The sequence below is a fragment of the Somniosus microcephalus genome, chromosome 1, assembly GCF_052327205.1.
Source record: "Somniosus microcephalus isolate GS21.2 chromosome 1, FLI_Smic_1.0, whole genome shotgun sequence".
Taxonomy (NCBI): Eukaryota; Metazoa; Chordata; class Chondrichthyes; order Squaliformes; family Somniosidae; genus Somniosus; species Somniosus microcephalus.
Genome location: NC_140987.1, coordinates 337,104,632 through 337,125,518, shown reverse-complemented (window position 1 = coordinate 337,125,518; position 20,887 = coordinate 337,104,632). Strand labels below are relative to the sequence as shown.

Sequence of the window (20,887 nt, the reverse complement as noted above, 5' to 3'; positions counted from 1 at the left end):
TTTAAAGTGCATCGTTCTCCACCCAAATTCTGGAGTTAGAACCAGATAGGGGCATTAGGGCGCTTCGAATCCGCCAAACAAGGGAACAGCAGACTAGGGAAAAGAGAGAGGACTCCAGGAGCACTTGGGCTCAGGAGTACCCCACAGGTTAGGTATAAACTGTGCGGGTCGCCACCGTATTTTAGTCCTCCTCTATAAGCTGTTGTTCTCTATCTCCTTAGAGGGTGCTTAGTGACACCCGACCTGCAGGCTAACATAATCTGCAAGGGTATAAAGGAGACCGAGGCCCAATACATCAACAGGCACTAAAGACCCCTGCAATTGGGCAGGGCAGAGCCCCATCCCCCTGCAGAGACCATGCAAACTAAATGGCACAATTTTAAAGGGGGTGCAAGAACAAAGACCTGTGATGTTTGTCCACAAATCTTTGAAGGTGACAGGACAGGTTAGCAAAGCAGTTAATAAAGCATATGGGATCCTGGGCTTTACAAATAGAGCCATAGAGTACAAAAGCCAGGAGGTTATGCTAAACATATTTAATACGCTAGTTTGACCCCAGCTGGAGTATTGTCTCCAATTCTCGGCACCACACTTTAGGAAGGATGTGAAGGCTTTGGAGAGGGTACAGAAGAGATTTACTAGAATGGTTTCAGAGATGAGGGATTACAACTACGTGAATAGGCTAGAGAAGTTTGGTGGTTCTCCTTAGAGCAGAGAAGATTGAGAGGAGATTTGATAGAGGTGTTCAAAATCATGAGGGGTCTAGACAGAGTAGATAGAGAGAAGCTGTTCCCATTGGCAGAAGGGTCACGAACCAGAGGGCACAAATTGAAGGTGATTGGCAGAAGAACCAAAGGTCGACATGATGAAAAACTTTTTTATGCACGAGTGGTTCAGATTTGGAATGCACTGCCTGATAGGGTGGTGGTTACAGAGTCAATAGTAGCCTTCAAAAGGGAATTGGATAAATACTTGAAGGAGAAAATATTGCAGGGATATGTGGAAAGAACAGGTATGTGGGACTAACTGGATTGCTCGTCGAAAGAGCCGGTGCAGACTCGATGGGCCGAATGAGCAGGATCCACTCAGTGAGCAGGATCCATTGAATGAGCCACTCAGCGAGTAGGGTCTACGCAGTGAGCAGGATCCACACAGCGAGCAGGATCCACTCAACGAGCAGGATCCACTCAGCGAGCCACTCAGTAAGAAGGATCCATTCAGCGAGCAGGATCCACTCAGTGAGCAGGATCCATTCAGCAAGCAGCATCCATTCAGCGAGAAGGATCCTTTCAGCGAGCCACACAGTGAGCAGGATCCACTCAGTGAGCAGGATATATTCAGAGAGAATCAGACGTTGATATCCCAAAATAAACATCAATACTTTGAGTCCTGAGTTGAACAGCAGGGCTCCATGGGAGGTGAGAGTAAAAGGAAAGAGAACAAGACATTGAAATAAAAGAGACGGACATGCTGTCATGCAACGTTTGAGAGAGGCAGACAGAGGAAGAACTATGGTCACGACTGCTGCCAATGAATGGGAAGTTGTGTAAAAGCGTTACGGGAGAAATTGAGAAAAATATTCCTGCACAAACACAGAAACTGAGAGACAAAAACACAGATAGAAAAAGGGAGACACAAACAGTGGAAACAAAACAAAGAGATTGAAAGAGCAAAAGAGAAAGAATTAGAGAATAGGTGACAAGCAAAGAGACAGTTACAGGAAGAGCCAGTGTATTTTTCCCAATGAAGTTCATAGTAAATAAACTCAGGCGGGTGCACCCGGGCTGCCAATTCACTATCACCCGTTTGCACCACCACCCAAAGTCAATTTATATCCCTCAGGCTTTTAAAATTTTTCTCATGAGCAATGCCATAGGAGATCAGCTATTTTCTTTAAAGCTTTTCCTGTATTCAAAATAACAAATTACCGACTATCCTGAAAGCCCAGTGACTCAGTAACACGGTTCCTGCTGCTGATTTCTATCCAAACATTTCTGCTGTACGATCAAAATGAAGATGGCCACTGAAACTACTGTCAACTTTTCTCACTCACTCAGACCGACAGAATGAAAAATGAACAGTCGGTGTCTATTCCTTACCCAATAGAAGTTAACACAGTACCTTTGGGAGTCCTGCTGCATGTTTCATCTGCTCCCCACCAACTGAAGCAGTCTGCCCACGGCAGGGGGAATTGGAAGGAAGCAAACAAGTAGAACAGGCTGTAGCCGATGATGCAGGAGTAGGAAATGTCGGCAATTGCACCAAATAGGACCATAGTTATACCCACACCTTAAAATGGAATGAAGAACAGGGCTTAGATTAGAAAATATATAATTGAAATAAATTCTTTAACATGGATTCAGCTGGTTGGACTTTTCAGAAGGCTATGTTGAGTCACCTTTTTTGTTTTATTTTTATGCCAAGCAGAGATGAACAAATTCTGTAGTTCATCCATGCGATCTTTAAATGTTTGCCATTGCCTATTCACTGTCAACCCTTTAAGTAACATTCCCCTATCCATCCAAAACAACTCGCACCTCATACCATCGTAGTTTCCTTTATTTAAATTCAGTAGCCAAGTCTCTGAATCAACTACTTCACTCTCCATCTTAATGAAGAATTCTATCATGTTATGATCGCTCCTCCCCAAGGGGCCTTGCACAACAAGGTTGCTAATTAATCCTTTCTCATTACATAATATCCAGTCTAAGATGGCCTGATCTCTAGTTGGTTCCTTGACATATTGGCCCAGGAAACCATCCTGTATACACTCTAGGAATTCCTCCTCCACAGTATTGTTACTAATTTGGTTAGACCAATCTATATGTAGATTAAAGTCACCAATGATAACTGCTGTGCCCTTATTGCACGCATCTCTAATTTCCCGTTTAATGCCATCCCCAACCTCAACATTAATGTTTGGGGGTCTGTATACAACTCCCACTAACGTTTTCTGTCCCTTGGTATTTCTCAGCTCTACCCATACAGATACCACATCATCAGAGCTAATATCCTTCCTTACTATTGTGTTAATCTCCTCTTTAACCAGCAATGCTATCCCACCGCCCTTTCCTTTTTGCCTGTCCTTCCTGAATATTGAATACCCCTTGATATTGAATTCCCAGCCTTGGTCACCCTGGAGCCATGTCTCTGCAATTCCAATTATATCATATCCGTTTACATCTATTTGCGCAGCTAATTCATCCACCTTATTACGAATGCTCCTCGCATTAAGACTCAAAGCCTTCAGGCTTGTTTTTTTAACACCCTTAGACCTTTTAGAATTATTGTTTACTGCGGCCATGTTTGATTTACACCCCTGATTTCTCTGACTTCCACTTTTCCTTTTCTCCTTCCTGTCTTTTGCTTCTATCCTTGCTTCCCTTTCCTCTGTCTCCCTGCACAGGTTCCCAACCCCCTGCCATTTTAGTTTAAACCCTCCCCAACAGTACTAGCAAACACCCCCTAGGACATCGGTCACGGCCATGAACAGGTGCAATCCATCCAGTTTGTACTGGTCCCACCTCCCCCAGAACCGGTTCCAATATCCCAGGAATTTGAATCCCTCCCCCTTGCACCATTCCCCTAGCCATGTATTCAGCTAAAATATCCTTCTATTTCTACTCTGACTAGCATGTGGCACCGATAGCAATCCTGAGATTACTACCTTTGAGGTCCTATTTTTAATATAACTCCTAACTCCCTATATTCAGCTTTTTGGACCTCATCCCATTTTTTACCTATAGCGTTGGTACCTATATGCACCACGACAACTGGCTGTTCACCCTCCCCTTCCAGAATGCCCTGCAGCTGCCCCGAGACATCCTTGACCCTTGCACCAGGGAGTCTAGGGAATACGCCTGATCTGGGGTAGCCCAAAAAGGGCTAGGAGTAGTAATTATCCCTTCAATCGGGATTTCCCATGGTGCAGGGCGCCATCGACTGCATGCACATGGCATTGCGGGCACCGCATCTAAAGGCTGAGATGTACCACAACTGAAAATGTTTCCATTTGCTGAATGTGCTCTTGATGTGTGACCATGCTCAGCACATCATGATGGCGAATGCCCGGTATCGTGGCAGCAGTCACGATGCTTATATTCTGCGCCAGTCCGCTATTCCCTCAATCTATGAACCACCAAGCAAACCAGAGGCTGACTGCCGGGCAACAGATGCTATCCCTTGAATCAGTTCAGTGACTCAACCACATGTGACCAGCATGCATACAATGAGAGCCATGTTGCCACATGAAACATCATCGAGGAGACTATTGGGGTGCTGAAGCAATGGTTCCGCTGCCTGGACCAATCTGGAGGAGCCCTGCAGTCCTTACTAGAGCGCATCTCCAGATTTGTCGTGGTCTGCTGCAGGCTCCACAACCTCACCATCAGGAGGACACAGCCCTAGCCACCAGGCATACACTGACCTGTTGAGGAGGAAGTGGAGGAGGAGGAGGAGGAAGCAGAACAGGAGGAAGTGGAAGGGAGGGAGGAACACAGACAGCCCCTTTCTGCTTGGGCTGTCCGTGATTGACTCATCCGACTGCAGTTCCAGTGAATGCACCCCCAACCCACATTCACCAATAGTCCCACACATTACCATCACTCTGATCACAGCATCCTCTTGGCCACAATGTTGAAATGAAAGCCACCACAAATCAAAAACATTCCAAATCAACCTTAGACATCCATCCATCAAAGATTACATAAAAAAGTCAATTAATCACCTGGTGCATTTCCTAAATGCCTGTCTTCCATGTGCCTTTGCCTGACCAAGTGCTCCTACGAAGTGCTACCCCAATGGCTGCTCCACGGCTGGTGGAAGGCTATTGACTTTCAGTGCGGGAGACTGAAGATGGCTTTCAGGATGACCTTGAGCAGCTGTGGGCTTAGAAGGCCCAGCTATAGACCGCATCACCTCGGCATGGGTGGCAGCAGTCTGGTCTGGTTGGCTGACAGGCAACAGCAAGGGCACTGGCGGAATGGCAGTGGCGGGAGCACGATTGATGTCATCCTGAGAGAGGACAACAGATTCCTGCTCCACAAACCCACTGCCACTCGCATGGGCTGGCACCTCAGCAATCCTAATAATCTGTCGGAGGGGAGATTGTTGGACTGCTGTGACCCCCTGCTAACCCCTTGCCACGCTGGTAAACACAGCCACGTTGACACCAGTCTGAATTTGCATGGCAGCAAGTTGAGCCTGCATAAGTGTAGTCTGAGCTTGCATGACAGATGTCTGAGCTTCCACTACAGCACTCAACCATTGAGTCGCATCCGCCTGTGCTGCAATGGAAGCTGAGACGTCAGCCATCAGACCCTCCATCATGGTTGGTTCCATAATTGCGGTAATGGAGTTGGCCATCAATTCCTGCTGGAAATCATGGGCTCCAAGCTCTGCACAAAGCCCTGTGCTAGGTTAGGGCTGGACTCCTCCCTGCTCCCTGACATTGCACTCAGGCTTTCTGGCAGGGCTGCCAATGCACCAAACATTTCAGTGTGCAAACACATCAGCCTTCTTCTGTAGTCAGCCCCATCAATGTCCTCATCTGTGTCCTCTGCAGCAGAGCTCCTGTGCGACCTCACTCTCCAGGTAGCTGACAATTGCGCTACTCTTTCCCCCTGCCCTGGCTGCAGGCCACTCATGCCCGGTGTCTCACCACGTTAAGATCCCGCATCTGACCTATCCTCTAAAGTGTACGGAGTGTCTGTGTCTGAGCTGGTGGCTGGGAGTATGAAATCGAGTGATGCTGTGTCTTCATGATCACCTTCTTCCTGCTCCTCCACCAGTGGCTGGGCAGGTTGGATTTCATGGCTATCTGAAAGGAGAAAGGCACAAGGGTAAGGTTGTGGTGATGGAAGCAGGGGAAAGTTGCCAAAAGTGCTATTAAGTGGCACTTACTTACCAATAACCTGCTCACCAATGCTCAGTTTGGGTTCTGCCAGGACCACTCGGCTGCAGACCTCATTACAGCCTTGGTCCAAACATGGACAAAAGAGTTGAATTCTAGAGATGAGGTGGGAATGACTGCCCTTGACATCAAGGCAACATTTGACCGAGTGTGGCATCAAGGAGCTCTAGTTAAATTGAAGTTAATGGGAATTGGGGGAAAACTCTCCATTGGCTGCAAACATACCTAGCACAAAGGAAGATGGTTGTGGTTGTTGGAGGCGAATAATTTCAGCCCCAAGATTTCCTCAGGGCAGTGTCCTTCGCCCAACCATCTTCAGCTGCTTCATCTATGATCTTCATAAGGTCAGAGGTGGGGATGTTCGCTGATGATTGCAGAGTGCTCAGCGCCATTTACAACCCCTCATATGATGTGGCATTTCGTGCCTACATGCAACAATACCTGGACAACATTCAGGCCTAGGCTCATAATTGGCAAGTAACATTCGCGCCACACAAGTGCCAGCCAATGATTATCTCCAACTAGAGAGAGTCTAGCCACATCCCGTTGACATTCAACGGGGTTAGCATTGCTGAATCGTCCACCATCAACATCCTGGGGGTCGGCATTGACCAGAAACTTAATTAGACCAGCCACATAAATAATCTGGCTACAAGAACAGGACAGAGGCGACATATTCTGTGGTGAGTGATACACCTCATGACTCCCCAAAGAATTTCCACCATCTACCAGGCACAAGTCAGCAGTGTGATGGAATACTCTCTTCCTGCCTGGATGAATGCATTGAGCAATGTGTGAGGCGAGTGGTGCAGATGGTGGGCTATGGCATGTGAAGGTTTATTCAATAACCTTGACCACTCGACTGATCTCATTACACTTCTTCCTACACTGAGTCCAGCTCCTCGGGATGACACTGCTGGCATTGACAGCTATGGCTATCTGCTCCCATTGTCATTTTCGAGTTTGCCTTGAGGGTCTCCTGAACCACTGTGGAAATAGGACCTCACTCCTCCTTTCCACCTCCTGCACCAAGGCCTCCAGTGCTGCGAGAGAGGACCATGTTCAGATAACCATGGCGTACGCTCTCTCCCCTGTTGTGACATTTGCACTGTTTCCCCCAGCCAGTTACATGAGATGCTGCCGGCAGAATGCACCTCCCCTTTGCGAGGTGGAGTCTAGATTTCAATGCTGCGAGCCTCGCATTAATTTGGGCCCTCTGCTGAGGGTGCGACCACTCAGCAGCGCATTCAGTGCTGGGCTGAACGCTACAATCATTATAATTAGCAGGCAGCATGAAGGTCACGTGCTGCCTACATTCTTTTCAACAGGCGCAGGGAGATCGCGCATCATGATCCCTACGCCCGTTTGTGGATGTAATCCAATTTTTAGCTCTTCAACTCCCAGCCTCTTCCAGTGACGTCTTCTCTTGAACCTCCCCTTTTATGCTTAACTGGCTGAGGAAAGACTCCTCCCATTCCAGGTGCTCCCACTTCAGGTGCAATTATATTTAAAGGGCAGGTTCTTAAAGGGGCCATACACTTCCTCTGGGATCAGGGCCTTCATCAGTTGCGACTGACATACTGGCCCCCAATCACCCTGATACACATTCCCTGGTCACTCCCACTACCCCCCATCCCCCCAACCAACCCAGCATAGAGCCAGCATCTCTAGCGGCCTGCACAGTGGGGCAGTACACATGGGAGAGGGAATCGGCGTTCCCATGAGCTACTCCCGCCCGGTGTTCCACCATAAAGCTATAGGGCTGCAGTGACAAAAACCACGGGCTAAGATGGGTATTTTTTTCTTTGTTGGACCGCATCCATTCGAGGGGTGCGTGATCGGTCACGAGGACAATCTGGCACCCCAGCAGGTTGTACTTAAAGGTTTCTACAGCCAATTTCATCAATAGGCACTCCTTCTCTACCGTAGCGACTGTTGTTCCCTCGGCAAGTTTCCTGCTCAGGTAGAGCACGGGATATTCCTCTCCCTCAACTATTTGAGAGAGTTCAGCTCCCAAACACACCTCTGAGACATCGGTGTGCAACACAAATTTTTTATAAAGTCTGGGACCAAGAGCACAGGATTATTACTCAGCAATTGGCTCAGGTCTCTGAGAGTAGCTTCCACCTCAAGGCTCCACCATACACAGTCTGGTGCCTCAGCTTTAGTCGGGTTGGTAAGAGGGGCGGCTCGGGTAACAAAGTCCAAAATAAATCGCCCAAAAAATCCCTGACTTGCTACTTACTCTCCGGTCGGAGACATAGAAACATAGAAGATAGAAGCAGGAGCAGGCCATTCAGCCCTTCGAGCCTGCTCCGCCATTCAATGCGATCATGGCTGATCATCCAAATTCAGTACCCTGCCTTCTCCCCATATCCCTAGATCCCTTTAGCCTCAAGAAATATATCCAACTCTTTCTTGAATATATTTAATGAACTGGCCTCCACCACCCTCTGTGGCAGAGAATTCCACAGGTTCACCACTCTCTGGGTGAAGAAGTTCCTCCTCATTTCAGTCCTAAATGGCTTACCCCTTATCCTTAGACTATGACCCCTGGTTCTGGACTCCCCGGCCATCATAAACATCCTTCCTGCATCTAGTCTGTCCAGACCTGACAGAATTTTATAGGTTTCGATGAGATCCCCTCTCAATCTTCTAAACTCCAGTGAGTATAAGCCCAATCGACACAATCTCTCCTCATATGTCATTCCTGCCATCCCAGGTATCAGCCTGGTGAATCGTCGCTGCACTCCCTCCATGGCAAGAACGTCCTTCCTCAGGTAAGGTGACCAACACTGCACACAATACTCAAGGTGCGGTCTCACCAAGGCCCTGTACAACTGTAGCAAGACATCCTTGTTCCTGTACTCGAACCCTCTTGCTACGAAGGCCAACATACCATTTGCCTTCTTAACCGCCTGCTGCACCTGCATGCTTACCTTCAGCGACTGGTGCACAATAACACCCAGGTCTCTTTGCACTTCCCCTTCTCCCAATCTATTGCCATTCAAATAATAATCTGCCTTCCTGTTTTTGCCGCCAAAGTGGTTAACCTCACATTTATCCACATTATAGTGCATCTGCCATGTTTCTGCCCAATCACCCAACCTCTCAAAATGGTACTGGAGTTTCACCACATCCTCCTCACAGCTTACCCTCCCACCCAGCTTTGTGTCGTCTGCAAATTTGGAGATATTACATCCAATTCCCTCATCCAGATCATTAATATATATTGTGAACAGCTGGGGTCCTAGGACCGATCCTTGCGGTACCCCACTAGTCACTGCCTGCCACTCGGAAACGACTCGTCTATTCCAACTCTTTGCTTTCTGTCCGTCAACCAGTTCTCTATCCAATTCAATACCTTGCCCCCAATCCCATGTGCCTTAATTTTGCATGCTAATCTCTTATGTGGGACCTTATCGAAAGCCTTCTGAAAGTCCAAATACACCACATCCACTGGTTCTCCCTTGTCTATTTTACCAGTTACATCCTCAATAAATTCCAGTAGATTAGTCAAGCATGATTTACCTTTTGTAAATGCATGTTGACTTTGTCCGATCCTGTCACTGCTTTCCAAGTGCTCTGCTATTACATCTTTTATAATAGACTGCAGCATTTTCCCCACTACCGATGTCAGGCTTACCGGTCTATAATTCCCCACTTTTTCTCTACCACCTTTTTTGAATAGTGGGGTAACATTAGCTACCCTCCAATCCATGGGTACCATTCCAGAGTCTATCGAGTTCTGGAAGATGACCAGCAATGCATCTACTATCAAATTCAAATTCAAATTCAAATATCTCTAGGGCCACTTCCTTAAGTACCCTGGGATGTAGACCATCAGGCCCTGGGGATTTATCGGCCTTCAGTCCCATCAATTTTCCTAGCACCATTTCCCTACAAATACTGATTTCTTTCAGTTCCTCCCTTTCATCAGACCCTATGTTCCCCGACATCTCTGGGAGGTTATTTGTGTCATCCTTTCTGAAGACAGAAACAACGTATGTATTTAGTTGGCCTGCAATTTCCTTGTTTCCCATTATAAATTCCCCTGATTCTGACTGTAAGGGACCTACGCTTGACTTCACCAATGTTTTTTTCTTCACATATCTATAAAAGCTTTTACAGTCAGTTTTTATGTTCCCTGGAAGCTTACTCTCATATTCTATTTTCCCTTTCTTAATTAATCCCTTTGTCCTCCTTTGTTGAATCCTAAACTGCTCCCAATCCTCAGGATTATTGCTTTTTCTAGCCAATTTATATGTCCTCTCCTTGGATCTTTTGCTATCCCTAATTTCTCTTGTTAGCCACGGTTGAGTCACCTTTTTTGTTTTATTTTTATGTCAAACTGGGATGAACAAATTCTGTAGCTCATACATTCGGTCTTTGAATGTTTGCCATTGCCTATCCACTGTCAACCCTTTGAGTGCCATTCCCCAATCAATCCTACCCAACTCGCTCCTCAGACCATCGTAGTTTCCTTTATTTAAATTGAGGACCCTTGTCTCTGAGTCAACCACTTCATTCCCCATCTTAATGAAGAATTCGATCATATTATGATCGCTCCGACCCAAGGGGCCTCGTACAACAAGATTGCTAATTAATCCTTTCTCGTTACATAATACCCAGTCTAAGATGGCCTGATCTCTGATTGGTTCCTCGACATATTGGTCCAGGAAACCATCCCGTAAACACTCCAGGAATTCCTCCTCCACAGTGTTGTTACTAATTTGGTTGGCCCAATCTATATGTAGATTAAAGTCACCCATGATGACTGCTGTGCCCTTATTGCACGCTTCTTTAATTTCTTTTATAGCTTCTACTTTGTTTACCCAAGGCTTCAGCACCTCACCCCCTACGGTGTACCCTAGATATTTGGGGTAGGATTTTCATTGAGCCGTGGAGGCAGGGTTGGAGGCGTGTGGGGGGTTAAAATCGCAAAAACTGGTGTGCGGGACCGCCCCCCCCCACCTGGTTCCCGACTCCGAGCTATTTTAACTCAGTCATGTCTGATGGTCCCGACTCCATCCCGCATCCAACAGGCGGGACCAGTCGTTAAGGCCCTTAACAAGCACTAAATGGCCTCTATGATCCTATTTTAAAAGGCCCTTGCGATTTTAACCCTTTTCCCACGTGAAACACGCCTGGTGGGAAACACGATGGCGAAACCTGACGGGAGCACTATTGGATTGCTGACTTTCAGCTGCAGGTCAACCATTAAAGAGGAGATTTGATCAGCCATGATTTGCAGGTGGCAGGATTTAGTGGTCTCAGGTCTGGGGCAAATTTAGAAGGCATAACTACACCTGTGGAAGGTTGGACCCTGACACCCATCTCCAGTGTGACCTCCTGGGAAACCCCTCCCGCCACCTTCACTCAGTGCTTCCTCAACTGAGGCATATACCAGAAGCATGGGAGCCATTTATTTCCTTCCCATCTGGGCATTAGAGGAGCTCAAGCACCAGCCGTGGCACCAGCAGAACCAGGAACAACAGCAGCACCAGCAACAGCAGCAGGAGCGCCAGACTGCTGCTCACCCACCTGAAACTGTACAGGCCAGAAGGGGCCAGCGCCTGGAAGCCCATCGGCGCAGGAGGTACCCCCCAAACATGGTCTACAGACACAGGGCCAGCTACCTCAACATGTCTGAGCAGCAGTGCCAAAGGCGGCTCCGACTTTCGCGAGAGGTCGTGAATGACATCTGCGCAATGTTACAGCAAGACCTGCTGCCCAGAGGACCAGGTGGAAAAACATTACCAGTGGCCGTCAAAGTCACCACCACACTCAACATTTTTGCCTCAGTCTCATTCCAGGGATCAGCAGCAGACATCAGCGGCATCTCCCAGGCGGCCGCAAACACTTGCATCACGCAGGTAACCGATGCCCTCTTGGCCCTCGCGCACAATCACATCCATTTCACCAAGGATCGAGCAAGTGTCATGGCGCGAGTGGTTGGATTCGCTCATCTGGCAGGCTTTCCAAGGGTGCAGGGCACCGTTGACTGCACACGTGGCCCTTAAGGCACCCCATTGCATTCCAGGTATTTTTGTCGCCCGCAAGGGCTTCCACTCCCTTAACATTCAGCTGGTGTGTGACCACAAGAAGGAAATCTTGCATGTTTGTGCCAAGTACCCTGGCAGTTGCCACGACTCCTTCATACTGCGCCAGTCTAGTGTGCCTCCGCTATTCTGTCTGCCAGACCAACTTAACGGTTGGCTACTTGGAGACAAGGGCTATCCCCTGAGGATGTGGCTAATGATGCCGTTGAGGAGACCATCCAATGAAGCTGAGGAGAGCTACAACTCCAGCCACATGTCCACCAGAGCCATAATCGAGCAAACCATCAGTTTGCTGAAGATGCCCTTCGGATGCCTGGATAGATCAGGTGCAGTACTCAGCAGCCAGGGTCTCCAGAATCGCTGTGGTTTGCTGTGCACTTCACAACATGGCACAGCGTCGTGGCTTGCAGATTCCTGAGGACCAAGTGGCTCCTCACATACCCTCCTCAGATGAGGAGGAGGAGTGTGAAAACGAACATCCCGCAGTGGCCCATCAACCAGCGGCAGCATTACGCGAGAACATTGCTGCCCAGGATGCAAGGAACGCACTTATCCTGGCCAGATTTGCTTAGCCTAGTCAATCAAACACTTTTGCCTCGCAGCTTCTTACCAGAGCATTGACAATGGCCAAGAATCAGAGAATTCCTAGCAATCTGACCACCATACTGACAGTTGAAAGTATTCCTAAGCCCTCAATGTGGAAGTCACAATAGCGAAATGACAGATGCCAGAACTGCAACATTTGCCATCAGAATTTTTATGGACAATAACGAAGTGTTGGCATTTTTTCAGTAAACACAAAATTGCACCCAAGTGACTATCTTTGTGACTATTTGTGCTTTATTTTCCTCTTATGCGTGCCCCTACGTGGTGCCTTCCCTGTGGCTTCAGCAGATGTGGAGGCCCCTTGCTCACTTTGCTGCTGTTCCTGTCTCGACACCTTTGGCGGGCGTCCTCTGGGGTTGTGAGCCTGTGAGGGCTTGTCAACAGTCTGCTGCTCCTGCGGCTGTGCAGGGGTTGAGACGCTCATCTCACTTGGGTGTGTACTCCGGTGGGGCTCTGACCGAGGGCTCTGCAGTGGCATGGAAGTGTGAGCCCTTGGACAGGAGCCCCCACTTCCTTGAGGTCTGCCACCAACTTCCCTCTCATGGGTTAAGTCCCCCACAGCGCCTGCAAGTTGCTGGAAAGCACCTTGCTGCACATCAGGGGTGCCAAGGGGACCTGTATCTGCAATGACAGTCCTACTCAGAAGGGCTTCCATGAAGGTCTGGATTCTCTGTTCAATAGATGCCCATCGCTCCTCAAGAGATGTCATTCTATTCTGAACAATGACCATGTTTTCCATACCATGGCGACTAAGCTCTTCCATGGCCGTAGCCATCCTCTCCTCTACCGTAGCCATCCTCTCCTCTGCGGTAGCCATCCTTTCCATGGAGGTAGCCATCCTTTCCGTTGTGATGCGTTCATGCGCCAATGACTCCACAAAGGCTCTGGTCATGTTCGCTATGGACTCATCCATTTGCTCCACACTTGCAGCGACCCTAGAGACAAAACCTGCCAGACACTCCTGCATCTGTGCCTGGAGTTCCATCACCGCTGATCTCATGGATGGACCCAGAGGCAGAGGGTCGACATGCTGCTGAGTTGAGCTGGCAGTGTCCTGCGCCCTCCGACTAGGACTCTCCACTGCTGTCCCTGACTCCACAATCTGCTGATGCTCACTTGTGAGCTGTGATACACCAGGTGACAACACTACCCTATGTCAGGAAAGTCCCACTGAGGTGTGAATGTCTGCACTGGTGCTGGGTGCGCTGAATTCTGCTGACGCTGCACCCTCAGAGGTTGCAGCTTCCTCTGAGGAGTCTGGCTACTCAGCCTCTTCTTCCTGGCTAGGGGGGCGGATGCTTGTGATGGTCCTGTGTGGGAATAAAGGAAAGAGTCAGAGATGTGATGCCAAGGCTACATGCACATAGCTTTTTGCAGATGCTCATAAGTTCATCTGTTACAGCTTCACAACCATTATCAGCAACTCATGCAATGTCAAAGAGAGAGATGGGAAACTTTTCTGTCCTCAGCTTCCTGTGTTACACCCGTCTGTCCATCCCCCTCACGCAAATCATCCTCTATTCCCATCATTTCCAGGACGGCCTCCTCCCAGGGGGTCAGGTGGGCTATTGAGGCTGTCCCTCCTCCTGTCCTGGCTCGCTTTCTTTTGTTGTGAGCTCTCTTTTCCTGCAATGAGGGAGACAAGTGGAGGTTGAGAGAGAATGAAGGAGTGAGTGTAGAGATTGCATAGCATAGACACTTAGAAGGAGACAAAGATGCAGTGAGGTTGCAAGACCAAGGGCCCTCCCTGAGTGTTGTCAGTTGTGTTCAAAGCATCAGAGTGATAGGGAGTGTGAGGGCTGCATGGTCAAACAGTTATGTGAATGTGAGCATAGAGAGAGCGGGAATGGGTAAGGGTGCATGGATGTCAGTGTCAAGTGGGATGTGGAGGAAGAGATTGCTAAAACTGAGTGCTGGTGAGGAAAGGCAATGGGGATCAGATTGAGGGTGATGTGAAATTCATACTCACTTTTCCAGTGCGCTGAAGGTCATGAAATCTTTTCCTGCACTGTATCCAGGTTCTGCGGGTGACTCCCAAGGAGTTGACCTCCTCAGCCACCTGCATCCACACTGTCTTGGCCTGAGTGGGAGGCTTCTTCTTCCCTGATGAAGGGAAGAGCACCTTCCTGTTGGCCCTAGCCCCATCCACTAATGCCTGCAGTGCCACCTCCTCAAAGCAAGGAGCTGATCTGGCCCTCCCGCTTGTCATATTTGCTGCACAGTCAAGAAGCTTGGCAGTCTGCAGAAGAAGCAAGGCTTGCTGTGGACCTTAAATGCAGCAGCAATGATGACTTCATCAGAGGGGACTTTCAGTCATGAAAAACCCATTTGCAAAGGCTTCCCACACATTGCAAATCAATTGGCCAATTCAGTTAAAATTGCATCAATCACCCACATCCATTTAGATTCATGTGGGAAACACGAAATTCGGATATCCCGACACCATGCTGCACCGGAGTTAAAATCCCCCCCTTGGTCTCTGACATTCCAGTGTGGCATGCCTCTGGGTTTGCAATGAGCCCAAATGTCCTCAGGCTGTCTAATACTGCCTCTACCTTACACAGATGTGAACTCCAGTCTGTAGTATAGGTGATGACGTTAACCAAGTATGCTGCCAGATACCGGGTATGAGGCCTCAATACTTGGTCGGTGAGTCATTGGAAGGTGGCTGGGGCCCCAGGCTATCCAAGTGACATCGTGGTGTACTGGTAGAGCCCCTCGGGAGCTGTGAAAGCCATTTTCTCTTTTGTGAACTCTATTAAATTGATCTGCCAGTGTCCTTTGGTCAGATCCATGGTGGTGAGATAACTGGCTTTCCCCAATCTCTCAATCAACTTATTCACCCAAGGTTATCGGGTAAGCAACAAGTTTCGAAAACACTTTTATTTTCCGAAAGTTGTGACAGAATGGCCAGTTCCCATCGGGACTCAGAACTAAAACAATGGGGCTACTCCATTCACTGTGTGATTCTTCAATCACACCCAATCTCAACATCCTCTTAATCTCCTGGCTAACCTCCCTCTGTTTGGATTCTGGGATTCGGTAAGGTTAATATCCACGCTAGGTGGTGTCACCAGGTCATGGCAAGTCACCCTCGTCCTCCTGGGTCGAGATGTGAATGCATTGTGGTTCTGGTGCACCATGTCCTGAGCCTGCCTCTACTGATCCAGAGCAGAGCCAACGGACCCAGGCGGAACCGGAGCAGCAGCGGAAGCAGAATAAAGAGCACGGCGAGAGGAGGCGTGAGAGCAGAGCCAGCAGACCTGAGCGGCACCGGAGCAGTAGCGGGAGCAGAATAAAGAGCATGGCGAGAGGAGGCTTGAGAGCAGAGCCAGCGGACCTGGGTGTCACCGGAGCAGTAGCGGGAGCAGAATAAAGAGCGCGGCGACAGGAGGCCTGAGAGCAGAGCCAGCGGGGGAGGAGCAGCGAGGCTCTGATTCAATAACAAAAACTCAAAGTGTGACATCACAGGTAAGCAGGTAGGTGATTGGTGGTGAGTATTTCTGTTCTCTTAGGACTGAGGGCTAAGTTACAGTAAAGACCTATAGCATATAGCATAAATTTATAACTAACTAAACTTATTTTAATAAATTTAATAAATTATACCTAGCTTACCTAGATTAAAATCTATAAATAGACAATTGATATTGACGTAATTAATTAAATTAAATACAACAGAGATTGTGATGTGTTGCAGCTGCAGCATGTGGGAGCTGGTGGACACCAGTGTGATCCAGGGCCACCACATCTGCAGTAAGTGTCCGCAGCTCGAGGAACTTTGGCTCAGAGTTGATGAGCTGGAGTCCGAGCTGAAGAAATTGCGATAAATCAGGGAGGGAGAAAGTTACCTGGACACTTTGTTCCAGGAGGCAGTCACACCATTTAGGTTAAATACTTCAGATTTATTCCGTGGTCAGGGACAGGAGTGTGTGACTGCAAGTGAGGCAGGTATGGGGATCCCGGAGGTATCATTGGAGGAGTCTTAGCCCTTGCACTTGTATAACAGTTATGAGGTTCTTGCAACCTGTGTGGATGAGAGCAGGGACTGCAGGGAGGATGAGCAAACTGACCACGCCACCATGGTACAGGGGACCATTCAAGTGGGGGTGTAAAAAGGAATATCGTAGTGGTAGGAGACAGTATAGTTAGGTGGATAGATACGGTTCTCTGCAGCCGAGAGCATGAGTCCCGAAGGCTGTGTTGCCTGCCCCGTGCCAGGTTTAAAGACATCTCCTCGGGGCTGGAGAGGAACTTGCAGTGGGAGGGGAAGGATCTAGTTGCCGTGGTCCACATAGGAACCAATGGCATTGGTAAGACTAAGAAAGAGGTTCTGCTGAGGGAGTATGAGCAGCTAGTGACTAAATTAAAAAGCAGAACCACAAAGATAATAATCTCTGGAGTACTACCTGGGCCACGAGCAAATTGGCATCGGGTCAACAGGGTCAGAGAGTTGACTGTGTGGCTCAAGGATTGGTGTGGGAGAAATGGGTTTTGATTCATGGGGCACTGGCACCAGTACTGTGGAAAGAGGGAGCTGTTCCGTTGGGACGGCCTTCACTTGAACCATGCTGGGACCAGTTTCCTGGCGAACTGAATAACTAGGGCAGTAGATAGGGCTTTAAACTAAATAGTGGGAGAGTTCAAGTGAGGGGAAATTTAGAAAGATAAAGTGAAAGGACAGGGCAATAGTACAGGGTAGCGATATGGGCTATTAAAACCAGAGTGTGACAGGAAGGGACAGAGCGTACAAACATAAGAGTGCACCAGCAAATAAGGTCAGAGTAGGGAAAAATGATAAAAAGACAAAATTAAAGGCTCTTTATCTGAATGCATGCAGCATTCATAACAAGGTAGATGAATTGATGGCACAAATAGAAATAAATGGGTATGATCTAATAGCCATCAGAGAGACGTGGTTGCAAGGTGACCAAGGCAGGGAACAGAAACAGAACAGAAAAGGATGCGGGGTAGCTCTATTAATAAAGGATGAGATCAGTCCAATAGTGGGAAATGATCTTGGCTCAGAAGTTCCAGATGTAGAATCAATTTGGGTGGAGGTAAGAAATAGTAAGGGAAAGAAGGCACTGGTGGGTGTAGTCTATCGGCCCCCTAACAGTAGCTACACTATAGGACAGAGTATAAATCAAGAAAAATGGGGGCTTGTAAGAAAGGTACTACAATAAACGTGGGCAATTTTAATCTTCATACAGTTTGGACAAATCAAATTGGCAAAAGCAGCCTTGAGGATGAGATCGTAGACTGTATTCGGGACAGTTCCTTGGAACAATACATTGTGGAACCGACCAGGGAACAGGCTATTTTAGGTCTCGTAATGTGTAATGAAACAGGATTAATTAATGATCTCATAGTAAAGGATCCTCTAGGGAAGAGTGATCATAACATGTAGGATTCCACATTCAGTTTGAAGTTGAGAAACTTGGGACTGAAACAAGAGTATTTAACTTAAATAGAGGCAATTACAAAGGTATGAGGAGAGAGCTGGCTAAGTGGACTGGGAAAATAGATTAGAAGGTAAGATGGTAGAAAAGCAGTGGCAGACATTTAAAAAGAGATATTTCATGACTCTCAACAAAGATATTTCTCAGTAAGAACGAAAAACTCAAAGAGAAGGATGAACCAACCATGGCTAAACAAGAAAGTTAAGGATGGTATCAAATTAAAAGAAAAGGCATATTGTGGCAGACCACCAAAGGACTCAGATCGTTTGTATATAATTCCTTTAACAACATGTTAGCTGCAGTCTGCATCTGTATCTTTATTTATGCTGTTTAACTGTACAGAGTGTGGTTACTTTAACAGCGCGGCTAAAACGTGATGACGTCACGCCATTCATCATGTGATCCCCACTGGCGGGAAAACCTGATGACGTCATGACGTCAGCCATGGGACTGCAGGGGCAGTCCTCGTGGAGCCTCTAGAGAGAGCAGACCTACATTCAATGTTATCCTGCAGTTTCTTGTTAAAGTCTGTGGCCTAGAAATTCGGTAGGCTTAGCGCCGCATTTGAGGCGCTAGAGGGCCTAGCGCCGGAGTTGTGGCCAGTTGAGAAATTCCCTGGGGCCCTAAATCGGCGTTGCACCGGTAGTGCTGCGCCGGCACCGATGACGTCATCGGTGTGCGCAGCATCCCGGTTGCCGTGGTAACCCGGCCCCAAGCCGAAATTCAGTTGCGCCCGCCTCGCCCGTGGCAGGCGCAACTAAGACTCTGGCAACAGAGTCTTCCCCCAGTTTGCGCCGGCGCATAAAGGTGGAGCGGCGGCCGGCCGCGTTCCCGGCGGCCGCCTGCCCGCACCTCCCTTCTCGGACTCCTGCATTCCTCCCCCCGTGGCCCTGATCAGTGTCTCATGCGAGCCCGGCACTTCCCCGAGGTGCCGGGCTCAGATGTCGGGTCAATCCGCCGGACAGTTGTCGGCTGCAGGCAGCTCCTCCTTAACAGGAGGAGGAGGCCTGCAGTTCCCCCGCCTGCCGCACCGCATCGGGTGCCGCAGCGGGGGATTAGCGCCGGGAAACCCAAGTTCACGCCCGTTTTGAGGCGCTAAAGGAGGGTTTTAGCGCCCGCCGCCGTCTGGGCCCGGCGCACCCGAATTTTCGCCGCGCGCTGCCGCATTACCGCTGGCGCAAACTTTCTGGCGCTACAGCCCTGGCAAGACCAGAACCCAATTTCTAGGCCTGTTTGTTTCATTAAAGTTCATTTTGTTTGATCGCCTGAGTAGAACTCAGTCTTTTAGCTAGGAACCCACGTTCCTATATTTGTGCCCCCGACTTTCATGAACGGTTTTCGCGGAAGATCTTCAGCATGGACACGAACGCCGTGACTCTGAAACTGCCACAGTTCTGGGAGCAACAACCAGCCGCGTGGTTCATCCAGGCTGAAGCCCAGTTCGCCATCCGGAACATCATCGCGGATCAGACCCGTTATTACAATGTGGTCTCCGCCCTTGATAGTGCCACTGCCTCGCAGATCGTCAGCCTCCTCGGTAGTCCTCCTACTGACAGCAAGTATGATACGTTAAAGGCACGGTTGCTACAGGTCTTTGGGCTCTCGAAGTCAGAAAGCGCTCGCCGGCTCCTTGCTATGCCCGGCCTCGGGGACTCCAAACCGTCCGAGCTCATGAGCCAAGTGCTCACGCTCTTAGGTGCCGAACCGGAATGCTTCCACTTCCGGGAGCTATTCCTCCGCCAACTGCCGGGGCAGGTGCAGGCTACCCTAGCCCGATCCGAGATTACAGACTGCGCCGAGCTTGCTGCCGAAGCAGATAAGATTTTCACAGTAACCCAGCAGTGCTGCGCGGCCACGAGGCGCTGATCCCCCACAGACGCGGCTCCAGCTCCTCTTGCAGCGGGCTGGTGCTCCTACCATGCACGTTTTGGCACGAAAGCACGACGCTGCCGCTCTCCCTGCAGTTTTTCGCCCAAAAAAAAAAAAGCTCCTGCAGCGTTCCTGGCGAAGGAGGACTGGGTCTAACGGGTGCTCCACGGCTGCGATGGCCATCGGATCTACGGGGAAACTTCTTTACATCACCAATTTGCTATCGGGTTGATGTTTCCTTTGTGACACCGGGGCGCAGTGTAGCATCCTACCTGCGTCGAATCTCAATATGCAAGCTGGGAACCATGGCTTTTCCCTCGTGGCGGCTAATGGCATTCGAACTTTCCGAAAGCGGTGGGTCCAAGTCTGTTTCGGCGGTCAGCGCTTCCATTGGGAATTTGTCTCGGCCATAGTCTCGCAGGCCATCCGAGGGGTGAATTTTCTGTGTGCGAACGGTCTCCTCGTCGATGTCAGGCACCGCCAGTTGATCAACGTGGCCACCTTCCACTCGATTCCGTGCCACCACAGTATCACCGTGGCACGCTCTATCGCCTGTGCGTGCCCTTCTCCGGATGACTTCACTCGGCTCCTCGGAGAGTTCCTGGAGCTGAAAAGGCTCACTTTCTCCCCCTCGGCAACGAAGCATGGTGTTGAACATCATATCACCACTACTGGCTCCCCGGGTTATGCACGGGCGAGAAGGCTTGAACCCAGCAAGCTCGCGGCTGCGAAAGCGGAGTTCGACATGATGGAGCGGCTGGGGATTATTCGCCGGTCGAATCGTCCCTGGTCTTCGCCTCTCCACATTGTTCCGAAACCGGGCAGTGGCTGGCAGCCATGCGGTGACTACCGACGCCTGAACGACGCCACTACTCCTGATCGGTACCTGATCCCGCATATTCAGGATTTCTCGGCCCAGTTGGCGGGAAATTCTATCTTTTCTAAAGTCGACCTCGTCCGGGGGTATCACCAGGTTCCCG

At 49.2% G+C, this 20,887-nt stretch overlaps 1 protein-coding gene and 1 pseudogene across 1 annotated transcript in view; one reads left to right on the top strand and one right to left on the bottom strand.

Annotated features, from left to right (window-relative positions):
• Positions 1-20,887, top strand: part of LOC147124922 (sodium- and chloride-dependent neutral and basic amino acid transporter B(0+)-like) — a 643,543-nt pseudogene that overhangs the window by 186,282 nt on the left and 436,374 nt on the right.
• The window catches only part of LOC147124923 (sodium- and chloride-dependent neutral and basic amino acid transporter B(0+)-like), a 328,414-nt gene that overhangs the window by 86,132 nt on the left and 221,395 nt on the right, over positions 1-20,887 (bottom strand). The window contains exon 4 of the mRNA XM_085994777.1: positions 2,122-2,289. Coding sequence (XP_085850903.1) covers positions 2,122-2,289 — 168 coding nt within the window. The remainder of the gene's footprint in view (positions 1-2,121; positions 2,290-20,887) is intronic.